Here is a 22,516-nt window from a genome sequence, read left to right as displayed (position 1 = left end):
CTCAACACTTCTCGAGATGAACATGTCATCCCATCTTGAGAAACGTTGAAATAGAGGCACCAGAATTTGAGAACACAATTTAAGTTTTTATGTTAATCCAAAACATGCTTTTTTGGAAGAAGAAAAGTTATAATAAATGTATTCAAAAGTCTCTAGGGGGCAAGGGGTAAGCTCATGGAGTTTTATGCTGCCAATGATCGTAAGTACGTCCGGCAGAACCAGCACAGCTAGGTCTTTGATCATGAGAGAGGTTTCTCTGAACAAATATATAAAAAAAAAATTTAAATAAATAAAATATACGACAGCCATTGTTGGATGTAGGTTTTGAACTACCTATGAAAAAAAAACACCTAAAAAAATTTGTAGGTATCGTTTGGATGACACTCAAAACTAGGGGTGGCAATTTCTGACACGACCCGCCAACCCGACTCTTAGGCGGGTTCGGGTTGGGCTTAAGCCAACCCATTTAATAAATGGGTCGACCCGTGTAACCCGTTTATTAAACAGGTCGGGTTCGGGTTGGGGGTATGCCAACCCGCCAACCCGTCTGACCCGTTTAATAAACGGGTTAGGCGGGTGGGTCAACCCGCCAACCCGACCCGCCAACCCGTCAACCCGCCAACCCGACCCGCGAACCTGAAAACCCGTTTACCCGACCCAACCCATTTATTAAATGGGTTGGCGGGTCATGTCGGGTTACCCGTTTATTAAACGGGTCGGGTTCGTGTTTGCCACAGCCGACCCGTTTAATAAATGGGTCGGGTTCGGGTTGAGGTATGCTGACACGCCAACCTGACCCGCCAACCCGACCCGATTGCCACCCCTACTCAAAACTGGTTAAAAACCAGATTTTGGGTGTTAAATCTGGTTTATGAGTTAAAACCTAGTTTGTGCAATGTTTGGGTGAAACAAACTGGGTTTACAACACCAGGTTTGTGATACAAAACCAAGTTTTATAAAATGAGGTCGCCCTCTGTTTTTTAATTCCAAAACTTGGTTTATTGATCCAGAGGGGGAGGGGCTTCCCTCTCCACCGTCCCTTCCACACCACCTCTTCAACAACTTCTTGTGTCCGGCCATTTCAGGCCAGAATGGTGCTAGCCTACTGCTGTGACACCATCCAGACCATTTTTCAGCTGGTGACCAATTAGATTTTCTCTTTTAAAAAAAAAAAACTAACATTCGGTCATTTTTCTACCAGCCACTGACCAGAAAATGGCCGGAATGGTGCTAGCCAATTTCCATGACACCACCCCAATCATTTTTCAACCAATGACCGGCTAAATTTTTTTCTTAAAAAAAATAATGATTGGTCATTTTTCAGCTAGCCACCTACCAGAAAATGGCCAGGGTAGTACCTCCCTCACAAAGTGGTATCATGTTGGACTTTGGATCAAAACTTTCCTATGTCTTTCCTCTATTTTGTAATTTTTCTTAAGTTTTATATAGGTAACGAGTTCTCTACAAAAGTTTAGTCACACATTAAAGGATTTTGATAAACCTATTGTCCTTATATAGAAGGGTAGTGCCTTAAATGACAAGGCTTTTAAAGGCATTAGATCTTGGGCTTTGCATCACTTTATTCTTGGACCTTAGACCTTGGATTCAAATTTGGTCTTTGTATTATCTTTTTAGTAGTTGTGACTGATCTAATTAATTCCTAAGTCTAAAATCAATTGTTGACCAGCCCATTAATTGACTTTGACTTTTTATTAATCCTTTTTTGATCTTTTTAAATCTTATCTGGATCCGTAAGACCATTCTCAATGATTTTTGCATGGGGCTTTATTGGTCTTAACGGTCCAAAAAATGCACCTTATCTTTTATCTTTTGACTTAGTCAAGACTCTTCTTGGACCTTTCAGGGTCATTTTGGACCCTGTTTGACGCCCCTCTATTCCCAACGGTTTGAGCCTTTATGGCTGGCCGTTTTGGCCAACCATGGCTCATTAAGTTGGCCATTTGGGCCTTTTAAAGGCCCTTTATGACATTTAATGGGTGGCCTTGGGTTGGGGCCTATATAAATCCCAACCATCTCCTATTTTTCTCATCATCAACTCTCTCCTCTCCCCTCTCTCTCGAGTGCTCTTTGCCCCTCTCCCACGAGTTCTTCTATGCCCTTTCTCTCTCTCACTCTCCTCTTTGGTTTCAGAGTTGTAGTTCAGATTCAGTTTCAATTCCGATATAATCTTGAGATTTAAATCCAATTATAGTTCAGATCTAGATCTAGTTACTATTCTGATTTAGATCTATTTTCTATCCAAATCTAGTTGATGTTCTGATTCATTACTAAGATCTTGATCTAATAGTTATCTAGATTCAAGTATTGTTCATATTCATACCTACTTATAGTTTGGATCTATACTCATATATAAACCCAGGATCTATAATCATTTTGAACCTAGATTATTCCTTCCAAGTCAAGAGGTTGTCCAAGGTGGTTTGTGTCGAGGTGATCGATCTCACTCAGTGCAGGACATGGACCAAATGTTCGTGAGTAGGTAAAAGCTCGATTGTATTCTGTGAGCATAGTTGAATGAGTACCCATTGCTCAGAGAACTTGACCCTAAGTGAGACAACTATTGCTTGAAAGATAATGAGTTTATTCATGCCTTCGAGCTCACTGGTTAAATCTGAGTTGCTTGACCCACTAATTTAAGTAGAATTTCTAATAATTTTCAAGCGATAGTTTGGCAAAATGGCGACTGTGAAGGTTAAAAACCAGGAGCTACCCAAGTTGTCTAAGTTTGATGACACCAATTGCAAATGATGACAACACAAGGTGCTCATCTTTTTCACGATTGCAAAAGTGGTGTACGTGCTCACAAACGACTATCTAGAAGAATGGGAGGACAAAACCATTGCTGAAAACTGTAGGAGATTAAAGTGAAAACAGGATAACTTTATGTGTTGCAAACACATATTCAATTTACTCTCTGACACTTTGTTCAACCTCTACTCATAAGTCAACATTGTAAAGAAACTGTGGGAAGCCCTTGAAAGCAAGTACAAAATGGAGAATGCAAAAAATCATAAGTTTTTAGTTAAAAAGTATATGGATTTCAAATTCTTTGATGACAAGTCACTACTATCTCAAGTTCATGAGATGCAGATGTTGGCTAATCTAATCAAGTTTGAGGGTATGAATCTTGATGAATCATTTCAGATGTCTGCAATTATTGATAGATTGCCCTCATATTGGAAAGATTATATAAACAAATTAGAACATAAGAATGAAGAGTTTACCTTAGAACAACTTCTTCAACATTTTAGAATCGAGGAGAAAACTCAATCTCGAGATAAGAAAGATGAAATAAAAGAAGTTTGTAATAAGGTAAACATGGTTGAACGCAAACCAATGTTCAAACATAGACTTAAAAACAAGTACAAAAAATTCAAATTTGATACTAAAAAGAGAAATACAATTTATTACCATACTTGTGGAAAACCAGGCCACTATGCAAGAGAATGCCGACACAAAAAGAAATTCTAAGTCAATAAATCCAGTAAACCCAATAATGACCTAGTGGTTGTAGTTAGTGAGATATTTATGATTAATTCAAATAAAATTATGTTTTGTAGATTCTGAATCAATGATTCATTCATGTAATGATATAAGTATGTTCAAAATATACAAAATTGTGAGAAAAGATCATATGATTTATATGAGAGATAAACATGAAGTTAAAATTCATGGAAAAGGAAGTGTAAAACTTCACTTCACCTTCAGAAAAAATTTAACTCTCCAAAAATGTGTATCATGTATCTACCGTCACAAAAAATCTTATATATGTCTATCTGCTTACAACTCATGGTTTCAAAGTTGTAATGAAATTCGATAATATTATTCTGTCGAAGAACCACAAGTTTATAGGCAAAGGCTACGCCACCAATGGGTTTTTCAAGCTCAATCTAATGAATAATGTTGATTCTGCTTATGTTTATATGCTTGACTCATATGATTTATGGCATGCTAGATTAGAACATATAACTTATAAGTCTTTGAGAAGCATGAGTAACTTAAGATTTATTCTTAAATACAAAATTGAACATCTTAAAAAATGTGATGTTTGTATTAAAGTAAAGTTTGAGAAAAAACCATTCAAGAGTGTTGAAAGAACTTCTAAATTGTTAGATTTAATATATAATGATGTATGTGAATTAAAAAATACTTCAACACATGGGAATAATAATTATTTTATAATCTTTATTGATGATTTCACAAAGTATGCTTATGTTTATCTTATGAAAATAAAAGATGGATCATTTGAAAATTTTAAGATTTTCAAGGTAGATGCTGAAAACTTTTATAATTACAAAATAAAATCTTTTAGATCTGATAGATGTGGTGAATATCTTTCAAATGAGTTCATTTAATTTTATGAGATTCATGAAATACATAGACAAAATATTGGTCTATATATTCTTCAACATAATGGTGTAGTTGAACTTAAAAATAAGACTTTAATTGACATGGTTAATTCAATGTTTATTAGTTCTGATATAAATTATAGTCTATGGGGTGATGCTTTACTTAGTTCATGTCATATTCTAAATAGAGTTTCATATTCTAAGTCAAACACTAAACCGTATGAACTTTGGAAAGGTAAAAAACTATATTTAAGTTATTTAAAAGTTTGGAATTTTATTGCTTATGTAAAACTTACTGAGCCAAAATTAACCAAACTAAATAAAAAACCCAGAACATGTGTCTTCATTGGATATTCTCAAAATAGTAAGACATATAGGTTTATAGATATTAAAACCAAAATGATTTTAGAATCTATCCAAACCAAATTTAGAGAAGATTTATCTTTAAAATCATTTGAAGCTCCAAAAGTTATTAAAAATAATCGAAGGAAAAAGATTTGTGAGCTTGAAAATCTTAAAATTCGAAAAAGCAAAAGATCAAAAAAACCAAAATATTTTGGTCTTGATTTTCATCTCTATATGATGGATGAAGACCCTGTTTCTTTTTCAGAAGTTATGACCTCTTCTGACGCTCTTTCTTGAAAATATGCTATAGAAAGTGAATTAGATTCTATTATAGAAAATAAAACCTGAATTTTGGTTGATTTACCTACTGATTTTAAACATTTGGGATGCAAATGAATTTTTAAAAGAAAACTTCGAATTGATGGCTCTATTAAAAAATTTAAAACTAAACTTGCATTTAAAAGTTTTAAACAAAAACCCATACTTGATTATCTTGACACCTATGTTCCTGTAAGTAGGATTGCATCTATTAGTACTATGGTTGCTTTGACATTAATTTATAATTTTAAAATTCATCCAATGGCTGTCAAAACTATTTTTTTGAATGATGTCTTAGAAGAAAAAATTTATATGGAACAACTAGAAGGTTACATAACACCCGGTCAAGAAAAGAAAGTTTGCAAATTGTTAAGGTCATCGTATGGTTTAAAACAATTACCTAAATAATGACATGAGAAATTTGGTGAAGTAATCATTTCATATGGTTTTACAATTCGTGATTTTGATAAATGCACATATAATAAAGTAGAAAATAGTCATGTTATAATTATTTGTCTCTATATGGATGATATGTTAATAATGAGTAATAATATAAAATACATAAATAATACCAAAAGTTTTCTTTCATCTAAATTTGACATAAAAGACATGAGTTTAGTTGATGTCATACTTAGTATTAAACTGATTAGACATAAGAATGGTTATGCATTGACTCAATTCCACTATATTGAGAAAATATAATCATTATGATTGTAAGTCAGTTGTTATTCTGATTGGTCATAGTGTTAAGCTATCAACTAATACTGGAAGAAGCATATCCCAATTGGAGTATTCAAGTATTATTGTCAGTCTCATATATGTTATGAACGAAACTAGACCAGATATAGATTTCAGTATGAGCAAGTTGAGTCGATATACTAGTAACCTAGGACAAAAGCATTGTGATGCAATATATCAAGTCCTGAAGTACTTGAGAGTAGCTTTAAAATATGAAATATTCTATGAGAGAAAACCTTCCATACTTGAAGGGTACAATAATGCAAACTAAAATTTTGATTCTAACGAGTCATTATTCATAAGTGGTTGAATATTTACCCATGGATTTGAAGCAATTGATTAGGGATCCAAGAAGCAAACTGTGATAACGTATTCTACAATGAATGTAGAGTTGATAGCAATAACATCAACTAGTATGGAAGTTGAGTGACTAAAGAAACTCTTAATGGATATACCATTAGGAGATAAGTCAATACCCTCGATAGTTATGTGTTGTGATAGCCAAACAATTATATATAAAGCAAAAAATAATATTTATGGTGAAAAATCTAGACACCAATCTAGAACACAATTATGTAAATAGTTTACTCAAGTAAGGAGTAATCTCAATTGAATATGTGAAATCTTATCAAAACTTAACGAATTCATTGACAAAAGGACTTTCTTGAGATATCGTGTTTAAGACATTGAAGAGAATAGAGTTAAAGTCTATAAAAGTAATCACCGTGGATGAAAACCCAACCACATGATAAGGGTCAAACCATGTCGAGTGGTTTAATGGGAAGAACAAGTCTTTGAGTGATTGGATTAAGCACTTAATAATTTTTTCATTCCTGATGTCAAGTGCGCAAAACCTATGTACGGAAATTGAGTTTGAATTATACTCTTAATAACATCCATAGGCCTTATGGCTAGGGTATTTCAAAGTAGTTTACACCCTTGATGAACTTACATATGTGAGTGTGAAGGTAGGGGTCACCTTTTATGAGACTAAAACTTTGCCTCTAAAGCACTCATGAAACTGTGATACAACACAAAACCCTTAATGTGCGGCTTTTATATATTGGTAGACATAGTATGGCCACCTGAAGTGAAAATATGTGTTACAGTGTGTAGAAGGTCAGTTAGGATTCTCAATTCAACGCTAACGCTATTAAGATCCCAGATTGATAAAGATTAAGTAACACTAATGTATAGGTTCAAACCCAAAAAGTATATTGACTTATGTACTAAATCTTCGAGAACAACCTTTTGAGTTCGCTTATATAGTTTTGATCAACGTGCAAGATTGTTGGATTTTGACTCAAAACTATCCCTATTTATTCTCTCTATTTTTCAATTTTTCCTAAGTTTTGTGGGTAATGGGTTTTCTAAAAAAGTTTAGTATCACATTGAAGGATTTTGAGAAACCTATTATCCCTATATAGAGGGGTGGTGCCTTAAATGACAAGGCCTTTTAAGGGCATTAGATCTTGGTCTTATGCATCACTTTATTTTTGAACTTGGACCTTGAATCTTAGATCTTGATCTTGACCTTGACCTTTGACCATTGAATTTGGATATTGGATCTTTGACCTTAGGCTTTGAGTTTGATCTTTGTCTTATTTTTTTAGTACTTGGGACGAATCTAATCCCCAAGTCTAAAATTGACCATTGACCAACCTATTAATTAACTTTGATTTTGTATTAATTATTTTTGGATTTTTCTAGATCTTATCCTGATTCGTTAGACCATGCCCACCATTTTTTGCATGGGGCTTTATTGGTCTTAATGGTCAAAAAATTACCTTTTATCGTTTATCAGTTTGACTATTGACTTTTGACTTAGTCAAGGTCATTCTTAGACCTTCTAAGGTCATTTTGGACCGTGTTTGGCATCCCTCTATTCCCAACAGTATGGGCCTTTATGGCTGGCCATTTTAGTCAGCCATGTCCCATTAAGCTTGCTGTTTTAGGTCTCTTAAAGGCCCTTTATGGTCTTTAATGGGTGACCTTGGGTTGAGGCATGTATAAACCCCAACCCTCTCACATTTATCTCATCCTCAGCTCTCTCCTCGCCCCTCTCTCATGAGTGCTCCCTCTCCCATGAGCTCTACTCTGCTCTCTCTCTCACTCTTCTCTTTGGTTTCAGAGTTGCAGTTCAAATCCAAATTCATTTTTAGTTTGGATCTAATCCTGAGATCTAAATTCAATTGTAGTTTAGATCTAAATTCAATTGTTATTCTGATCTAGATTTAGCTGCTATTCGAATTTATATCCATTTGCTATCCAAATCCAGTTGATATTCTGATCTATTGCTAAGATCCCAATCCAATTGCTATCTAAATTCAGGTACTGTTCGGATTCATATCTACTTGCAGTTTAGATCTATACATATATCTAAACCCAAGATCCATAACCATTTCAAACCTAGATCATTCCATCCAAGTCAAGAGGTTGTTCAAGGTGGTTCGTGTCAAGGTGATCGATCTCATCTAGTGAAAGGCATGGACCGAATATTCGTGAATAGGCGAAAGCTCAGTTGTATCCTGGGAGCATAATTGTACGAGTACTCATTGCACTGAGGGTTTGATCTTAAGTGGGGCAACTATCGCTTGAAAGACTTCCTTTATGTGTGCCTCCGAGTTCACTAATTCAATCTGAGTTGCCCGACCCACTAAATTAAGCAGAATTTTCAACATATCAATTCAACCATTTTTTGATTTGTGTCTGGCTGGAAAATGGTTGGCCAATTTTTCACTTTCGGGTCATTTTTTGGCCAACCACTGGTCGGAAAATGGCTGGACTAGTACCCACCTCATTGGGAGGTACCAGCCTGGCCATTTTCTAGTCAGTGGTTGGCTGGCCAAATTCTTTTCCTATTTTCTGTTTTTTTCACTTTTTTTAATATTTGGCTTGTTAGCTATTTTCCCGCTAGCCACCAACAAGAAAATGGTTGGACTGAGGCTGCTTGACACATGGTAATAGCTAACCATTTTGCAGCTGGTGGCCTGAAAATGGGGTCTCACAATTTTTTGAATTTTGAAATTCTGAAACTTAGTTTTTGAGGTTTTGGGTCATCCAAACACAATGAAAACTGAAAACCTAGCTTTGCCTCTTGTCATCGGAATGGGGACGTAGATTTTGAACTTTCCTTGATTGTAGAGAGAGAGAGAGAGAGAGAGAGAGAGAGAGAGGTTGCTATTCAGAGCTTGCATATAAGAGGCACCTGCCTCCCCAAGGGGGGTTGGCGTAGTGGGGTGGGAGGTTGGCCACTAGACGAGCAGTCAAGGTTTGATTCCCATGGGCATTACCCCTCTGTGCAAGCCAACACCCAGCATAGATCCCAAGCGCGGGGTCCTAGCTTCGGAGCTTTATGCCACCAGCATGTGCCACTAGGTCTTTGTGTCAGGTGCAGTTTCTTCCGGTTATAAATTGAAAAAAAAAGAGGCACCTGCCGGGGCTCAGCTCAAGCTTAAGGTAATTTGATAAAACAATACTCGAGTAGTTGAGGGTAGGATTCTAAATTAAATTGAATGAAAATTAATGGACTTTACATCTGTTTCAAGAACAAACAAGGTTAGAAGGAAGCATGTAATCATTATCTTCTCTGAAAATTTAGCTTTGAGATGAAGTAAGCAAACAAAGAAGCAAAAACAACAGGATAGGCCAGAAGTACAACTGCAACCACGCCCAACCGATCATGGCTAAAGCCAAAGTAATCTTTCAGGAACAAACTGACTGCTTTTCTTTCCCCAAATATGTCTATATCCTTGTGTATGTCACCATATTGCGAAGTAAAAAGGCCACGCAGACTCCAATTTGAAGGGCAGATCCAGTATAACCAAATCCACCACTTTGGAATTTGCTGCATCAGTAAAAACAATCACATCATTAGTAACCGGTTGGATGATTCCATAAACATTTTGTTTTAAAAAATAAACTAGGTAAATATTGGTGATGACATCTTGATATTTTTAAGTAGGAAAATACTTCCAAATACTTTGAATCTGCCTCCCGATATTAACATTATCAAAATTGCAATTCATAAGTATCTCAGATACTGCGGTTGTGCAGGTCATGGCTAGTTTAATACCTAATGTTCTTAAGATCAAGTGACATATTAACTCCAGTTCTATTGGTAAAGTCGTTACCAGCTTTTCTTTGAAACAAATTGAATGGGACACTGGGCTAGAGTCTAGTAAGTGATGTTAGGTTTAGATGTCATATTGCCTCATTTATAAATGGGAAAAAAAGGGAAAATTTTCTTACCCGCCCAGGTATCAGGAAGCCAGAAAAGAGAGTAATTGCTGTGTTGAAAACAGATTGCAGGATTGAAGCAACTTGAGGGTTTGGAGTCAATGAAACCACCAGCATTCCAAGATAACTGCTGTATAAGAGCGTACAGAACATTGCAAAGATATACCAAAAGATCTTATAAGCAGTCCAATAGTAGCCCACTGAAGGGTAAGTAATGATCCAAAATATGAGTGCTAGGATGAATGCACAAGGAATTTCAATCGCCACCTGCATTTATACAAAGACAGGAAAATATGAGTTCCAGGAAATGAGCATTGTTTTTTTTCCTCTTCCATTTCCACCATCCATTTGCAAATAGATAGTGGAAACCGAATGTAGACACAACGGATCCTTTAATCAGATGGCATGCACTGACATGTCAACCATGTCACATACTACATATCAGCTTCTGGGATGGATGGTGGATATGGGATGAACTGGAAATAGCTTTGAACAAAAGAATTCATATCATTCAGATTTTCTTTTCAACCTGTGCAAATGAATAAGCACGTGCAGAGTACATCCCAGCAAATCTTTCACGATACAGCACAATGCGCTCAGTTGCCACAACAGGATGAACTGTCATGCAGCTGTTTATGGTTAAGAAGATCGTTGCTGAGAACAACAACCCCAGCATGGTGAATAAATTCTGCTGTGTATCTCTACAAAAGAAAGGTCAGAGAGTTAGTCTATCTTATATCCTTATTTACATTACCAAGACATCTAGAGTAGCAACATGCTACTCTTCACATCTTCACATATACATCTCTTATTCATGGATTTTTCTTCGGCGTAGACATGCCTGTGTACCTTTAACTACCCGTGTACATGCATATGTGTTAATGTGTATGCACATATGCTTGCATATGTGTATGTGTGGCATCAATCAAATAAATTCATTTGGACGAGTAGCTTACATTTTTTGCCCATGCTTCCAGTAGAGTGCACCAAAGAACACAGAAGTGATGATTACAAATGTGATACGAGACAAGTTGTACGAAGGATTTCGCCAATATGACAGGTACTGCTTCCAGAGGCATGCTTTGAACTGCCCCCACTCATTTTGTGGGAATACAGTTGGGAAGCTCAATTCTTTTGAACCTGGAGGTGGTGTACTCAATTGTTTGACTAGTTCTTTGTTGTTCCTGAGCATAAAGGAGCATATCATATATACCCAAGAACTGTATAATGGGTGAATGCTTTAAAAGATGTATGTTAAAATAAAGAAAAAAAAAGAGAGGAAAAATCCACCGCTGCTTCAATTGACTCCATAAAATTCTGAGTTATTAACTCGATTGAATTCCAATTGGAATCGACTGATCTGATGGGGTTGGGCAACTCAATTACAGTCATTAAGCCCCAGAAATGATGCTAAAATGGGAATTGAGTTCAAATCAAATCCATTTAGATGTTGGTGTTATTACTCACTGGTAGAGGGATGACTCCTTGTAAAGTTCAGCAAAATCTATGTTAAGCTGTCTTTCTATCGACATAGAAGTAACTTCCAACATCCATGTTGCTGGGTTGTAGTTGTTTTTGATCTTTGGAACGCCAGAAATTCCCTGCACATCCATGTCCCCATGTTATTCTGTATTGCAACTTCAATGCATAATGGCACAACACAAGAGGGGATGTAAATACACCATTTTTGCTTAGACCAAAGAATATCAGCAATGTTTGGAAGAATACATGCAAGATTACTGACAAACACTGTAGGGGATATTGTTCTAATATTCCAATCTCATCTCTGGCTTACACTGCATATAGATCACAGTGTTAGGTAGCCTCCTTTTTTTGTTTTAAAATAATGGAGGACCCATCCCTAGGGATGCTATCATGAGTTTTAGGTTAGCAAACTCCAGGCAAATATGGGTCCTTGGAACCCTACCACCAAGCATGCCATTTCATGTGTAAAGATTTGAAGCTTGGCAAATAGAATCATATTGTTCCAGGCACTCCATCTGATAGGGTTTACATTAGGAAAAATTGATCAGTAAAATTAAGCCCGTTGATGGAACTGCTGGGACATGAGGTATGTACTATCTCACAAATCTGGATTGAACAACAAAGTCTTGAGGCATGATTGGCATAATATATCAATGCAAAGTGGCTTTACTTCCATAGTTCTGTACTTCTGCAGGGATCTGAACTATTGAGTCACTATCAAGACACTGTAACCGGTTTGAGAACTGGGACAGTAGATGATTCCTGTTGGCATGGACCAAAAGGTTTGCTTGACACAAATTAGTTCAAATTCTCTAGTCCAAACTAGTGTAAAAGGTTTGGAATCCTCTAGAGTTTTGCAAAAACTTGGATTATTATTGAAAGGATCTTTCATCCAATACAATTGGGGTTTTAGGCAGATTTACTTGGATTTCAATTTCATGATTCATCATTGCTAGTGTGACGCTGGAGATCATAACCTTAGCCTTTGACGGAAGCCAGAAAAGGATAATACTTAATTATCATGAAATGTGAAGTGATAATCATAATAGAAATAGAAACGATTTTAAGAATACAATATCACAAATTAAAAGCATTTTGTTGATGCTCACCTCAAAATATTCAATTACATTACTCGAATGCCTACCCAGTGGTCCAGCGTAAATTAGTTGACCACCACGTTTCATCAGCATTAACTGCAATAAACAACATCGAAAAGAAAACAAAAAAATTGATATTGATGCAAGAATATAGAAGATGGACTAAACCAAGTTGGAAATTGCATCACCCCCAGCACAGTCCCTAACATTTGTCTGGGGTCCAACCTATACCACGAGAATATGTCAACTTGAGGAAGAGTAAACTGCAGGACAAGAGCATCACTCCAAGTAATATTTACCTCATCAAAGGACTCAAATATATCAATACTTGGCTGGTGGATTGTGCATACTACTGTTCTTCCAGTATTAACCACATTCTTCACTACTCGCATGACAATAGCAGCTGCCCTTGCATCTAGGCCTGATGTGGGCTCATCCATAAATATTATAGATGGATTTGCAACAAGTTCAACTGCAATAGTTAAGCGCTTGCGCTGCTCTGTTGAGAGACCGGTTACACCTGGAATGCCAACCAATGCATCTTTGATTCCATCAAGTTCAATGGTTTCAAGTACTTCATTAATGAATTCCTGTATAGTCATGCAACAGAGAAAACTATCAGTATGTAGCCCCTTTCTTTCTCTTTCTGTTCTATTCCAATTTTCAGGCATTTTGCATATCCAATAGGTGGCTTCTGATAATAATGACCATATCCTCCCTGGCTTGTATAGAAATGATTTAACTTGATGTTTCAAGCTGCTGATCAAATTAATAATGGTAATGAGGTTTCTGTACCATGGACATCCTAATCTCAGGTCTGTTTACAGTCCTGAATTGGTGATATATCATATCAGCTTGCACAGTCTAGTGTGTTGATGCTATCATGCTCCCTTGGTCAGTGGTAACTCATACTTTTTCAGTTTTGGCCTAGTGTTCTAAATCAGCACAATCTCCATAGAAATAAGTTAGATTCAATTATTGGACCTTTTTTCCATTACATCTTTGGCAATTGTTAAACAATCAAACCTAAAATCAAGGGCTTAGGATGTGGCAGATCTCCATTTAGATCAGTCACATAACCAACCTAGTGTCATCTGAAACTACTCCAGCATAGGTCCAAGCTCACAGAGTCTCTTCCGCTTGTCTTCAAACCGTACCCTGCTATGATTTCACTGGCAAGCTGAGCTGTTGATCCCTAATTGTGAGTATGTTCAATTATTTCATGGTTTCACGTCTGACAGCCATTCAGGCAAACTTGGACAGCCTGAAGCCTGACCAAGTTAAATGATCCATATGGAAGAACATAAAACACATCATGTACACACATACACAAAAAAAGACACACACATATGTACATACCTATGTAACATGGGTGCTTCCAGAAGAGTGCTGTACCTGTGCCAGCCGTGTTGACACTGGTACTGATACTGGTACTTCAGGGGTACAAGTCAGGCCATTTTTGAATGACCTGATTCAGATCTGACCCTCTATTATGTTGTATCATTTCATCAATCCATCATGGTTGTTTTCATCCATTTTTGTATTGTGTTTCACACACACACAGATATATATATATATATATATATATATATATATATATATATATATATATATATATATATAAACAGAGCCGTACTCCTGTACCCATACTTAAGAAATTTACATATCCTACTCCACATACCTGCACCTGTACGTATGTCAGACAGACACACATGCACAGAGCTGTTTAATCCACAGTCATTCATGGGCTTCAACAACAATCACCAGAAACTTTTACCCTCACACATTCATAACTGGGATTCTGATTTGATGCATTAATTGTTGCAAACCACGGGTATCTTAGTAATTTCATGAAGAAAACATATTTAAAGTCGTTGCACACATTTAAATTGCAGGTAATAAATGTATCATTCAAAACAATGTCCTTTATTTTTAAATTAAACGAACATGGCTGGTGACAATTAATCAATCAATCAGAATATCAGTTTTGATTCTTTTGAATTTGTGAGAGGTATGAATTTTGTGATTGTTGTTGGCATCCACATAACTCTGTGGAAGTTAACAGCTCCTATATACACAAACTTTCTGACAATGAAATAGTACACATCTTGAAGTTGGCTTACCCTTTTGGTATTTTGGTCGATTTGAGGGGCTAATCTCAACCATGCAGAGTAGATAACTGATTCTTCAACAGTAACCTGTGGAGAATGAATGTCAGTCTGTTCACAGTAACCAGATATCCTAGCAAACGTCTTCTGAGACTTGGGATACCCTCCAATCCATATGTCTCCTTCAATAACCCCCCCAGTTTTCCTTCCAGAAAGAACATCCATGAGAGTTGTCTTTCCTGCTCCACTGACACCCATCAACGCAGTAAGAACGCCAGGCCTGAATGCACCTGTTATATCTCTAAGTAGCTGAAGTTTTTTCTCTGTCACACCTTGATTTCTCATTTCCTAACAAATGACAAACAACTGTAAATGGTCTCACTCCATAATACCATGAAACCGAAGCTTTAAAAGTGATAGGCCCCAATAACAGAGACCCAACTGGGCATGGATCAAGCCCAATACTGACACGGTACAGTTTGGTGCTGCACAGAATCAGCGAATAAACTTCACTGGCCAGGGAGACTTTGCCAATGCTCAAATTGAGTCATCTGGTTTCCGAGTTTTTTAAGCCATATTAACTATAGGGAAAATGACTAGTGACTGGCTTGATTGAGATTACCTGAGGAGTATCAACAAAATACTGTACCTCCTGAAATACTACTGATAATGGCTCAAAGGGCAACACCATTCCTCTTGTGAAGTCTGTTACAGACTACATAAAATTGACTTGATTGAAGAATCAATAGTAAAGTGCTTTTTATTGAGACAATCAATTCTCACCAGTTTTCTTGTGTTCTTCATTGTTATTATCCTGACTGCCCTCTTCCTTTCCCTGTAGTTTAGAGAGCTTTTCCTTGGAGACAATAGCACGTGCCCCACCAGCAGCTGGACATGCAGTTCTATTGATCAGCGATAAAAAACCATTTTCTGCCCTTCAGAAATAGATGTAAGTGAACCCATAATCTGCATTTTCCAAGTTTCTACATGCCACACAATTAATGTTTGAACAATGGGATATAATTTCAAATCTTGGACCTCACTTCCAAGATGACCCAGGCTGTGCCCAGACAGATCCCACATTGGTCCTGTGCAATTCAGAATAAACTTTGAAATTCAGTTGGTACATCAGCTCAGGCCTACATCTAATTTTAAAGGCAAGTCAGAGTCAACGAGAGTTGGGTCCGTAAGTTATAGTACATGAAAGACTTGGATTCAATAGGATAGATGACTGATTAGAGACACATATCTTAAGTGGGGAATCTCAGGTTGGAATCCAATTGGGCAATCCCTAAGCTTGACTATCAGAAAGAAGGTTAATGACAAACTTGGTAGAGGGAAGTTAAGAGTTACTGCATCCAAGGGAAACTTGGTCTACGGCCTCCCAAGTTATTGTGGAGTCTTCCTAATTACACAGCACCATGTTGGCAGATAGTGTCATGGTTAGCTTAGACTGGGTCACTAAATCTCAATTAATGTTCAGATTGCCTTCCATATCCAGGTAAGTTACCTGACCTACATTCTTGGGAACTTCTAATGTGCCTGTTTTGGCTCCATTACAGGGCAGATTGAGGCTTACATGATTTGATGACTGAAACCAACATAGCACGAGGTCAAGTCATTGTGAACATTGCAACAGATGATTGGGCTAATAAATGTCCGTAACTTCACAAGGACAATATCTGGTCAGCCCATGCCAGGCACTTGTTTGCATTAGTTCCCAGTTGCCAAGGACTCATACTTTCTATCATTTCCATTAAACAATCAAATTTCAGCCACTAGTTTAATTATGTCCTTGTCTGATCCGATTAATGATTGGACCTTGTTGAGATGACACCCAAACATAATCCAATTTACTAGATGTAAAGGCAAGGAAATTTAGCTTACACTTCACGTATGTTAAGGCTAGAGTGAATCCAATATTGAAAAGTATGGTGAAGCCAAAAAGCGCTGCCACAGATATCCAATAAAAGTATCCAGGGAAATCAAGTCCTCTGCTTGTCAAAACTTGATGCCCTATGCTGGTGTTTCCAGAGGAAATCTGTGAGGAAAAAAAAAAAACCTTATCAGCCTTACCTTGAAAAAGACAAGCACAGAATCTGATAACTGAATGCATTAAAATCTTACCTCTCTCCATCTTGGAGCAAGGAATTCATTTCCAGAAATTCCTATCTGTGCATAGGTCAGTGGAGATATCCAAAATCCCCATTTCAACCAAACTGGCATGGAAGCTGTATACAAAAAACATAAACATAATGTCATTTGGTTGAGCACTCTTTGAAGACTTGCTGCACTGACCCAAGACTCAGGCGACTTGGCACAACTCAGATTGGGCATGAATATGACAGTAGGCCTTAGCAACTTGGTAACTCTGCTAAGATGGCAAAGTATGAATCTAGTTGCATGGAAAAGTTCACAGAATTGAACAATCAACCTAGGATATTGTCAGTTTCACCTCACTCGATCTTAAATATGAGTATTGAAGATTTACTTGGGTTGACTTAGTTTAATGCAGTCGTCAAATATTATGATTTATGTGTATTCAATATTGGTGGCCAAATTATTGAATTTTAAAGGTTTTTTCAGACATTAAAAAAAACTCCGAAATATTATATGGTAAATTTAAAAGATCAAAATAAAAAATATTCTCACAATATTGTGTCATTTTCAAATATTTTTCATTTCTTATAAATCTTTATAAAAAAATCCCCATGATTTTTCACAAGAAAACAACTCATTTAAATTTTTCAAGAAAACCTTTTACCAATATTGGCGACTATGGCTGTGATTAATAAGACATGAGCATCATTGGAGTCTGCTGAACACAAAACTTGGAACTTGTTTGTAGTGTGTCCATGGGCCAGACAACGGCCTGTCATGCATTGGGGGAAACCCCAGGCCCTACTGGGCCCAGCCAAATATTTCTCAGGCTTTGCCTAGGCCTGGTTCTGCAGATCAGGCCCAAAAATGTTGAGCCAGGCCAGGTCTCGCCATAAAAGATTTTGCACCAAGCCGGAGCACAGTGTGACTGCTGACTACATATCAGGCTCGGCCAATCCCCCCCAAAGGGCCCAAAGCTCAGCCAACACTGGATAAGCACGCCAGAACCCAAAATCAGGTACCCAGCCTGATATCCATCCCCACCAGCGACTCAATTTGAATAGTTAAGAATAACGTGATGAACCAAACTATTTGTTGATCTATAAATTCAAAGCCAAGCTAATTCATGAAATATTGATGGTTCCAACTGTCTCAGCTCACATCCATGTGAAAAACTACATATAACAGCAACTCAGGCGAGCTCATCTGTGTCCATGGTTCCACCTAACTATGTGCCTCTTCATGTTTCAATGTTTCGTGATGATTGTAATCAATGCTTTGCCCAGTCTAGCTCTTGTATTTTACAATCTTTGGATCCATTATGGAGAGTTAAAGAAATAGGGTGAAATACAATCCTTACGTCGTGGAATAACGAAGCCTCCAAATAGTAGGATTGCTAGCAGAGTAAAAATGCCTGACATGAACGCAGCAGCCATTGTCTGGGTTACAGAGGCAAGAAAACGGAAGAGAGATGCTGCCATCTGATGCAAGCCAAAGAGAAGAAGGAACTGACGGAAAAACCTGCATCACAGATTACAAGACAAATAAATACACAACAGCAGTAAGATTATAAACCCATAGGTTCAAAACACCTTGGCCTGATATAGTCAGCCCGGATCAAGTTGGTGCGATTCCACCAAATCCACGACTCTCCAGAAACAGAAATAGAGACTTTGCAATCAGATTCAGAAAGATTTTAGGAGTTGGTTGAAAATTGGAAGAATAGGCTGATTTCGCAGTGGCAAAAAGGTCACTAAGTGGTTTGAGCCTGGTTCAGGTCATTCAAACTATATTAGAACTGATGCACTCCTGCTCAATGCTGGTAGCAATTGAATGGGAAGCAGCCTCCACTGCTGCCCATGTTGATCACAAAGGGCACTATTGAGATGGGCCGGCTGACAAACCAAACACGAGATAGTACGATGTTGGCTCCTTGGGTCTAATATAACTTGTCCAAATATGGGAGGAGACATTAAGTACCTTCCTATCTCAGGACTGTATCCAATCACATAGTAGGTAAAGCCTGTCCAGATGAAAGACTCGATGAGCGAATGAGGGATCTTCCATACAGCTGCAGTCAGGGTATATGCCCAAGCAGGATAGAAGTAAAAGTCTCTTTGTTTATGGAACACAGGAAGCCTGGAAACTGTCATTCCCAACTCTGGAAAACCGTTGACCATGAGTATGATAAGAGCATAAAACAATGAACCAAGATAGTAGTTTGCACCCATCAAGCTGACATGCATCTTTGTGCGCAAATATACAGTCATGGAGATAAATGCTACAATAGAAAGCTGCACCAAAGCAAAAGGAAAAGCACAATCACAATGTTTTCCAAAGTTTAACTCATAAACCTTTCTTGGAGAATGGCTCACATTGTGCCATATTCCATGTTAAAGTTAGTTTAGCTCCGCAGTCAGGAACAAGTCACTTGAATTCGAAGTCAACTTGAACCAAAATGTTGTTACTACCAGGTCAGTCTGAGTTTTTGGTCAGCAGATAAACAGAACGGTTCACTGAATTCATGTGATCTCGCAAAATCGAAGAAACTTATGTTTCCGCACCGCTTCAAACAGCTAAGAGACCCAAATGGCTTGAGTTCTGCAGGAGATCATGGTTGACATACGTCAAGCTAATAAGAATCAGCCTTGCTCTGAGTTGTTCCCCAAATGCTAGGCCATATGAATTCAGCCAGGTAGGTACAGTAGGGTCACCACAAGACACACATCTCCAGCCTAAGTGGCTAAGATGTGCTAACGGACAGAGACCCATCTTACAACCCTTGGTCATTATCAGTATGATCAAAAGAACAACTGCACCCACATACCTGAACGGTTTTGAAGATATAGACGAATGAGTTTCTCCTGACCAAGAGCATCTCCCTGCTCATGCATGCCTTCAAAAGTTCCCATTTGCTTAGGGTGTAAATGCTGAAGGACACTGCATCTTTATGGCTTTGGGACTGATTAAATGGTTCTAGAAGTTCTTGTGATAGCTTCTGACCAACATCTGATGCTTTGAATTTCTCCACAAACTGATCTACAGATACATAATCATATGGCTCTGTTCGGTACCAATACTGTGCTTGATCCTTTCTAGATATTACCTAGATGTGTTCCACAAAAGCTGCCAGTTAGTATCATCACTGACTGAAGATAAGCAAAGAAATGAATTCGGTACATGATGAGAAAAGGAAATTTGGTTTGTGGGAAGAGTGGGGGTGTTCGTTTGTGTGTGTGTTTGGGCACGCCTCTGCATTCTTATTTTCAGTATGGGCAGACTTTACTGGATAGCAAGAGGTTCATGAAATCTGTTTACCATAGAATACCAAAATAGCTTTTCATAAAATAGTCACCACTAAGGGCATCTTAGTAAATTATAATTCATTTGCATCAAAAGATGACATTCAACTAGTAAATGTGTTTTTCTTTTGCAGAAGTACTTACATGGGATGGTGACAATGAATGAGCGGACCATCATGTCATTTCAAAATTGGTAGGGCAAAAGGGTTGGTAAACTAGCTAACATCCCTGACATGCTTTGGACATTAGCAAGCTCACTACAGAGCTTAGAAGTAACATATTACAGTTTCATGTGTTAATTATCACTACTAAGAGCAAAAGAATTTTAGTAAGAATACCCTTGTATTCTCAAGTACAACTAATAAATGTCTTTTTACCTTTGTAAATTACTTTAATATCCTTGGTATTGACAAGCTATGGTGGAAACACAAAGAAAAAAAGACATTATTTATGTGGATATTCTTGAGGAGAGAGGTTGTTGGTTGGAAAGAGATGATCCTAATACATGCCTCTTGGAGGAAATCAGCCGCACCCTTTCTTTCTGGGCACTTGAAACCACAATCCTCAAAGAACTGAAGGGCATGAATACGAGGACCATGATAAACAATCTTGCCTTCTGCCATCAACGTGACATCATCAAAGAGGTCGAATGTCTCTGGTGCTGGTTGAAGCAGAGAGATCAACACTGTGGCATCTGTTATGTGTACAAATTGTTGAAGGCATGTGACTATCTGAAATGTGGTCGAGCTATCTAATCCAGTTGATATCTCATCCATGAATAGTGTCTTTGTGGGCCCCACAATCATCTCTCCTGGTAAATAGATGAGGCAAAATTCATAATTGGTAAATAATTCCCAAGTCCACTAAAACAGCCAAATGATTGTACAAGATGATATATAATCCCATGAAAATTGGAACGGAGTAGGCTCAGAGAGGATCAAGTTGGACCTCATTGGTTAGTCGCATAGGTACATTTACCCAGATACCATGTCCATCAAAATTGACCAAGTCCAAGTCAATACAGATTTGACATGGAACCTACCTCTGGTTGAAACCAGATGAAACTGAAAGTTAGATAACATCAACAATTCTCAAGGCACTGAAAAGCGCCATACAGATAATGAGTTATTTGTGTATTAGGTTTCATTCAGTTGACTAAGTTTACCAAGTCCAGCAGAGCAGAGTCCACAAAAGGGTAGGGTTAAGCTGGAGTTGATGAGAATCAGTAGGAACCTACGCGATTTAGGATTTGACCCTTATGAACTCGAGCAAGTTGAACGGTTGGACTGGACAATGAAAAAGAAACCAAGCCAAGAATATGCAACTATGTACCAATACAGGATTCAGCCACAGTTCAAAAGTTAGATTTGAAATGAAACAAGCAAATTCACAATGACAATTGAGGCAGAAACATAGTCAAAATATAATCAGGGATCATTTTTACCTGTAGTTAACCTTTTCTTTTGTCCACCTGAGATGCCTCTTCTCATTGCATCACCTACAATGGTATCAGAGCATATGTCTAACCCAAGGATCTGAGCGATTAAAATTAATCATCAGTTTCAAAGTCACGGCATTGATCACACACAAATAGGCCTTATGATTCAACTGGAGTCCATGCAGTTGTCGGATCCAATAAAATTCCATAAAACCCATGTCCTACACCAAGAAAAACAACCTGGGCAGAGGGAGATCCCAAACCATATGCAGCGATATTAATCAATTAATTAAACCAAGATCCCTGTGATTCATAAACTCCCAAGGATTAGACATAGTCATACAGACCTTTGCTTTCAAACAGGGTCTGTTGTCAAACATGGGAACACTTACATGACACCTGGACTCGCTTGAAAGAAAAACCTTGGTCAAAGGTTTTATTTACACCGTTCAGAAAATCTAGTCACCAGGTTCAGAGTCCCTGTGACTACACTTTGACTTTGGTTCAGAATCTCAAGTTATTTCACCAGATCTCAATCCTTTTGTCGTGATGATAGCTGTAAAGGGAATATGATGAAATGACAAATTATGAACATATCTAAGCTTCAGTTTAAGTTAGGAAGAGACCTTCAAAACGTAGTCTGTTTGTAGACTTCTCTTCAATCCCTCTATTGATGTAGCCTGCCAGGATCAATCTCATGGTCATCAATCAGAAATGGCAGGAAAAAAGAAAAAGACGTAGAAATAATTTAAGCTAAATTAAACGCAGATAGAGAAGTGATAATAGCCGAGAGAGATAGAGAGAGAGAGAGATTATGGAAAAATTTTACCTTCATATATATGTCTATATCATGATCTGGCATAATTCCAGCTTGTTTCTCCTTTTGGCTAAGTTCCATCATCATCTCTTCATATTCAAAGGCATTGGTCATTTCTTAGTAGATTCCACATTTAACTAGTTCTGAATTTTATAGGGA

At 37.5% G+C, this 22,516-nt stretch overlaps 1 protein-coding gene across 2 annotated transcripts in view; it reads right to left on the bottom strand.

The window, feature by feature from the left end:
- Nucleotides 1–9,258: 9,258 nt before the first annotated feature.
- LOC149813711 (pleiotropic drug resistance protein 3-like) overlaps nt 9,259–22,516 on the bottom strand; it is a 29,721-nt gene continuing 16,463 nt past the window's right edge. For both annotated transcript variants that reach the window (XM_089990880.1, XM_089990881.1), the window contains 19 exons: nt 22,370–22,446; nt 22,167–22,220; nt 21,547–21,637; nt 20,612–20,913; nt 19,628–19,906; nt 18,781–19,094; nt 18,161–18,321; nt 16,828–16,931; nt 16,588–16,741; nt 15,484–15,588; nt 15,323–15,405; nt 14,716–15,048; nt 12,892–13,182; nt 12,605–12,688; nt 11,478–11,611; nt 10,967–11,194; nt 10,540–10,711; nt 10,023–10,277; nt 9,259–9,618 (listed from right to left, as the gene is read on the bottom strand). In XM_089990880.1, coding sequence (XP_089847006.1) covers nt 9,352–9,618; nt 10,023–10,277; nt 10,540–10,711; nt 10,967–11,194; nt 11,478–11,611; nt 12,605–12,688; nt 12,892–13,182; nt 14,716–15,048; nt 15,323–15,405; nt 15,484–15,588; nt 16,588–16,741; nt 16,828–16,931; nt 18,161–18,321; nt 18,781–19,094; nt 19,628–19,906; nt 20,612–20,913; nt 21,547–21,637; nt 22,167–22,220; nt 22,370–22,446 — 3,488 coding nt within the window. In that variant the 3' untranslated portion in view covers nt 9,259–9,351. The remainder of the gene's footprint in view (nt 9,619–10,022; nt 10,278–10,539; nt 10,712–10,966; nt 11,195–11,477; nt 11,612–12,604; nt 12,689–12,891; nt 13,183–14,715; nt 15,049–15,322; nt 15,406–15,483; nt 15,589–16,587; nt 16,742–16,827; nt 16,932–18,160; nt 18,322–18,780; nt 19,095–19,627; nt 19,907–20,611; nt 20,914–21,546; nt 21,638–22,166; nt 22,221–22,369; nt 22,447–22,516) is intronic.

The sequence above is a fragment of the Nuphar pumila genome, chromosome 16 (genome assembly GCF_984573655.1).
Source record: "Nuphar pumila chromosome 16, dmNupPumi1.hap1.1, whole genome shotgun sequence".
Classification (NCBI taxonomy): Eukaryota; Viridiplantae; Streptophyta; class Magnoliopsida; order Nymphaeales; family Nymphaeaceae; genus Nuphar; species Nuphar pumila.
This window is presented reverse-complemented; position numbering and strand designations above follow the sequence as displayed.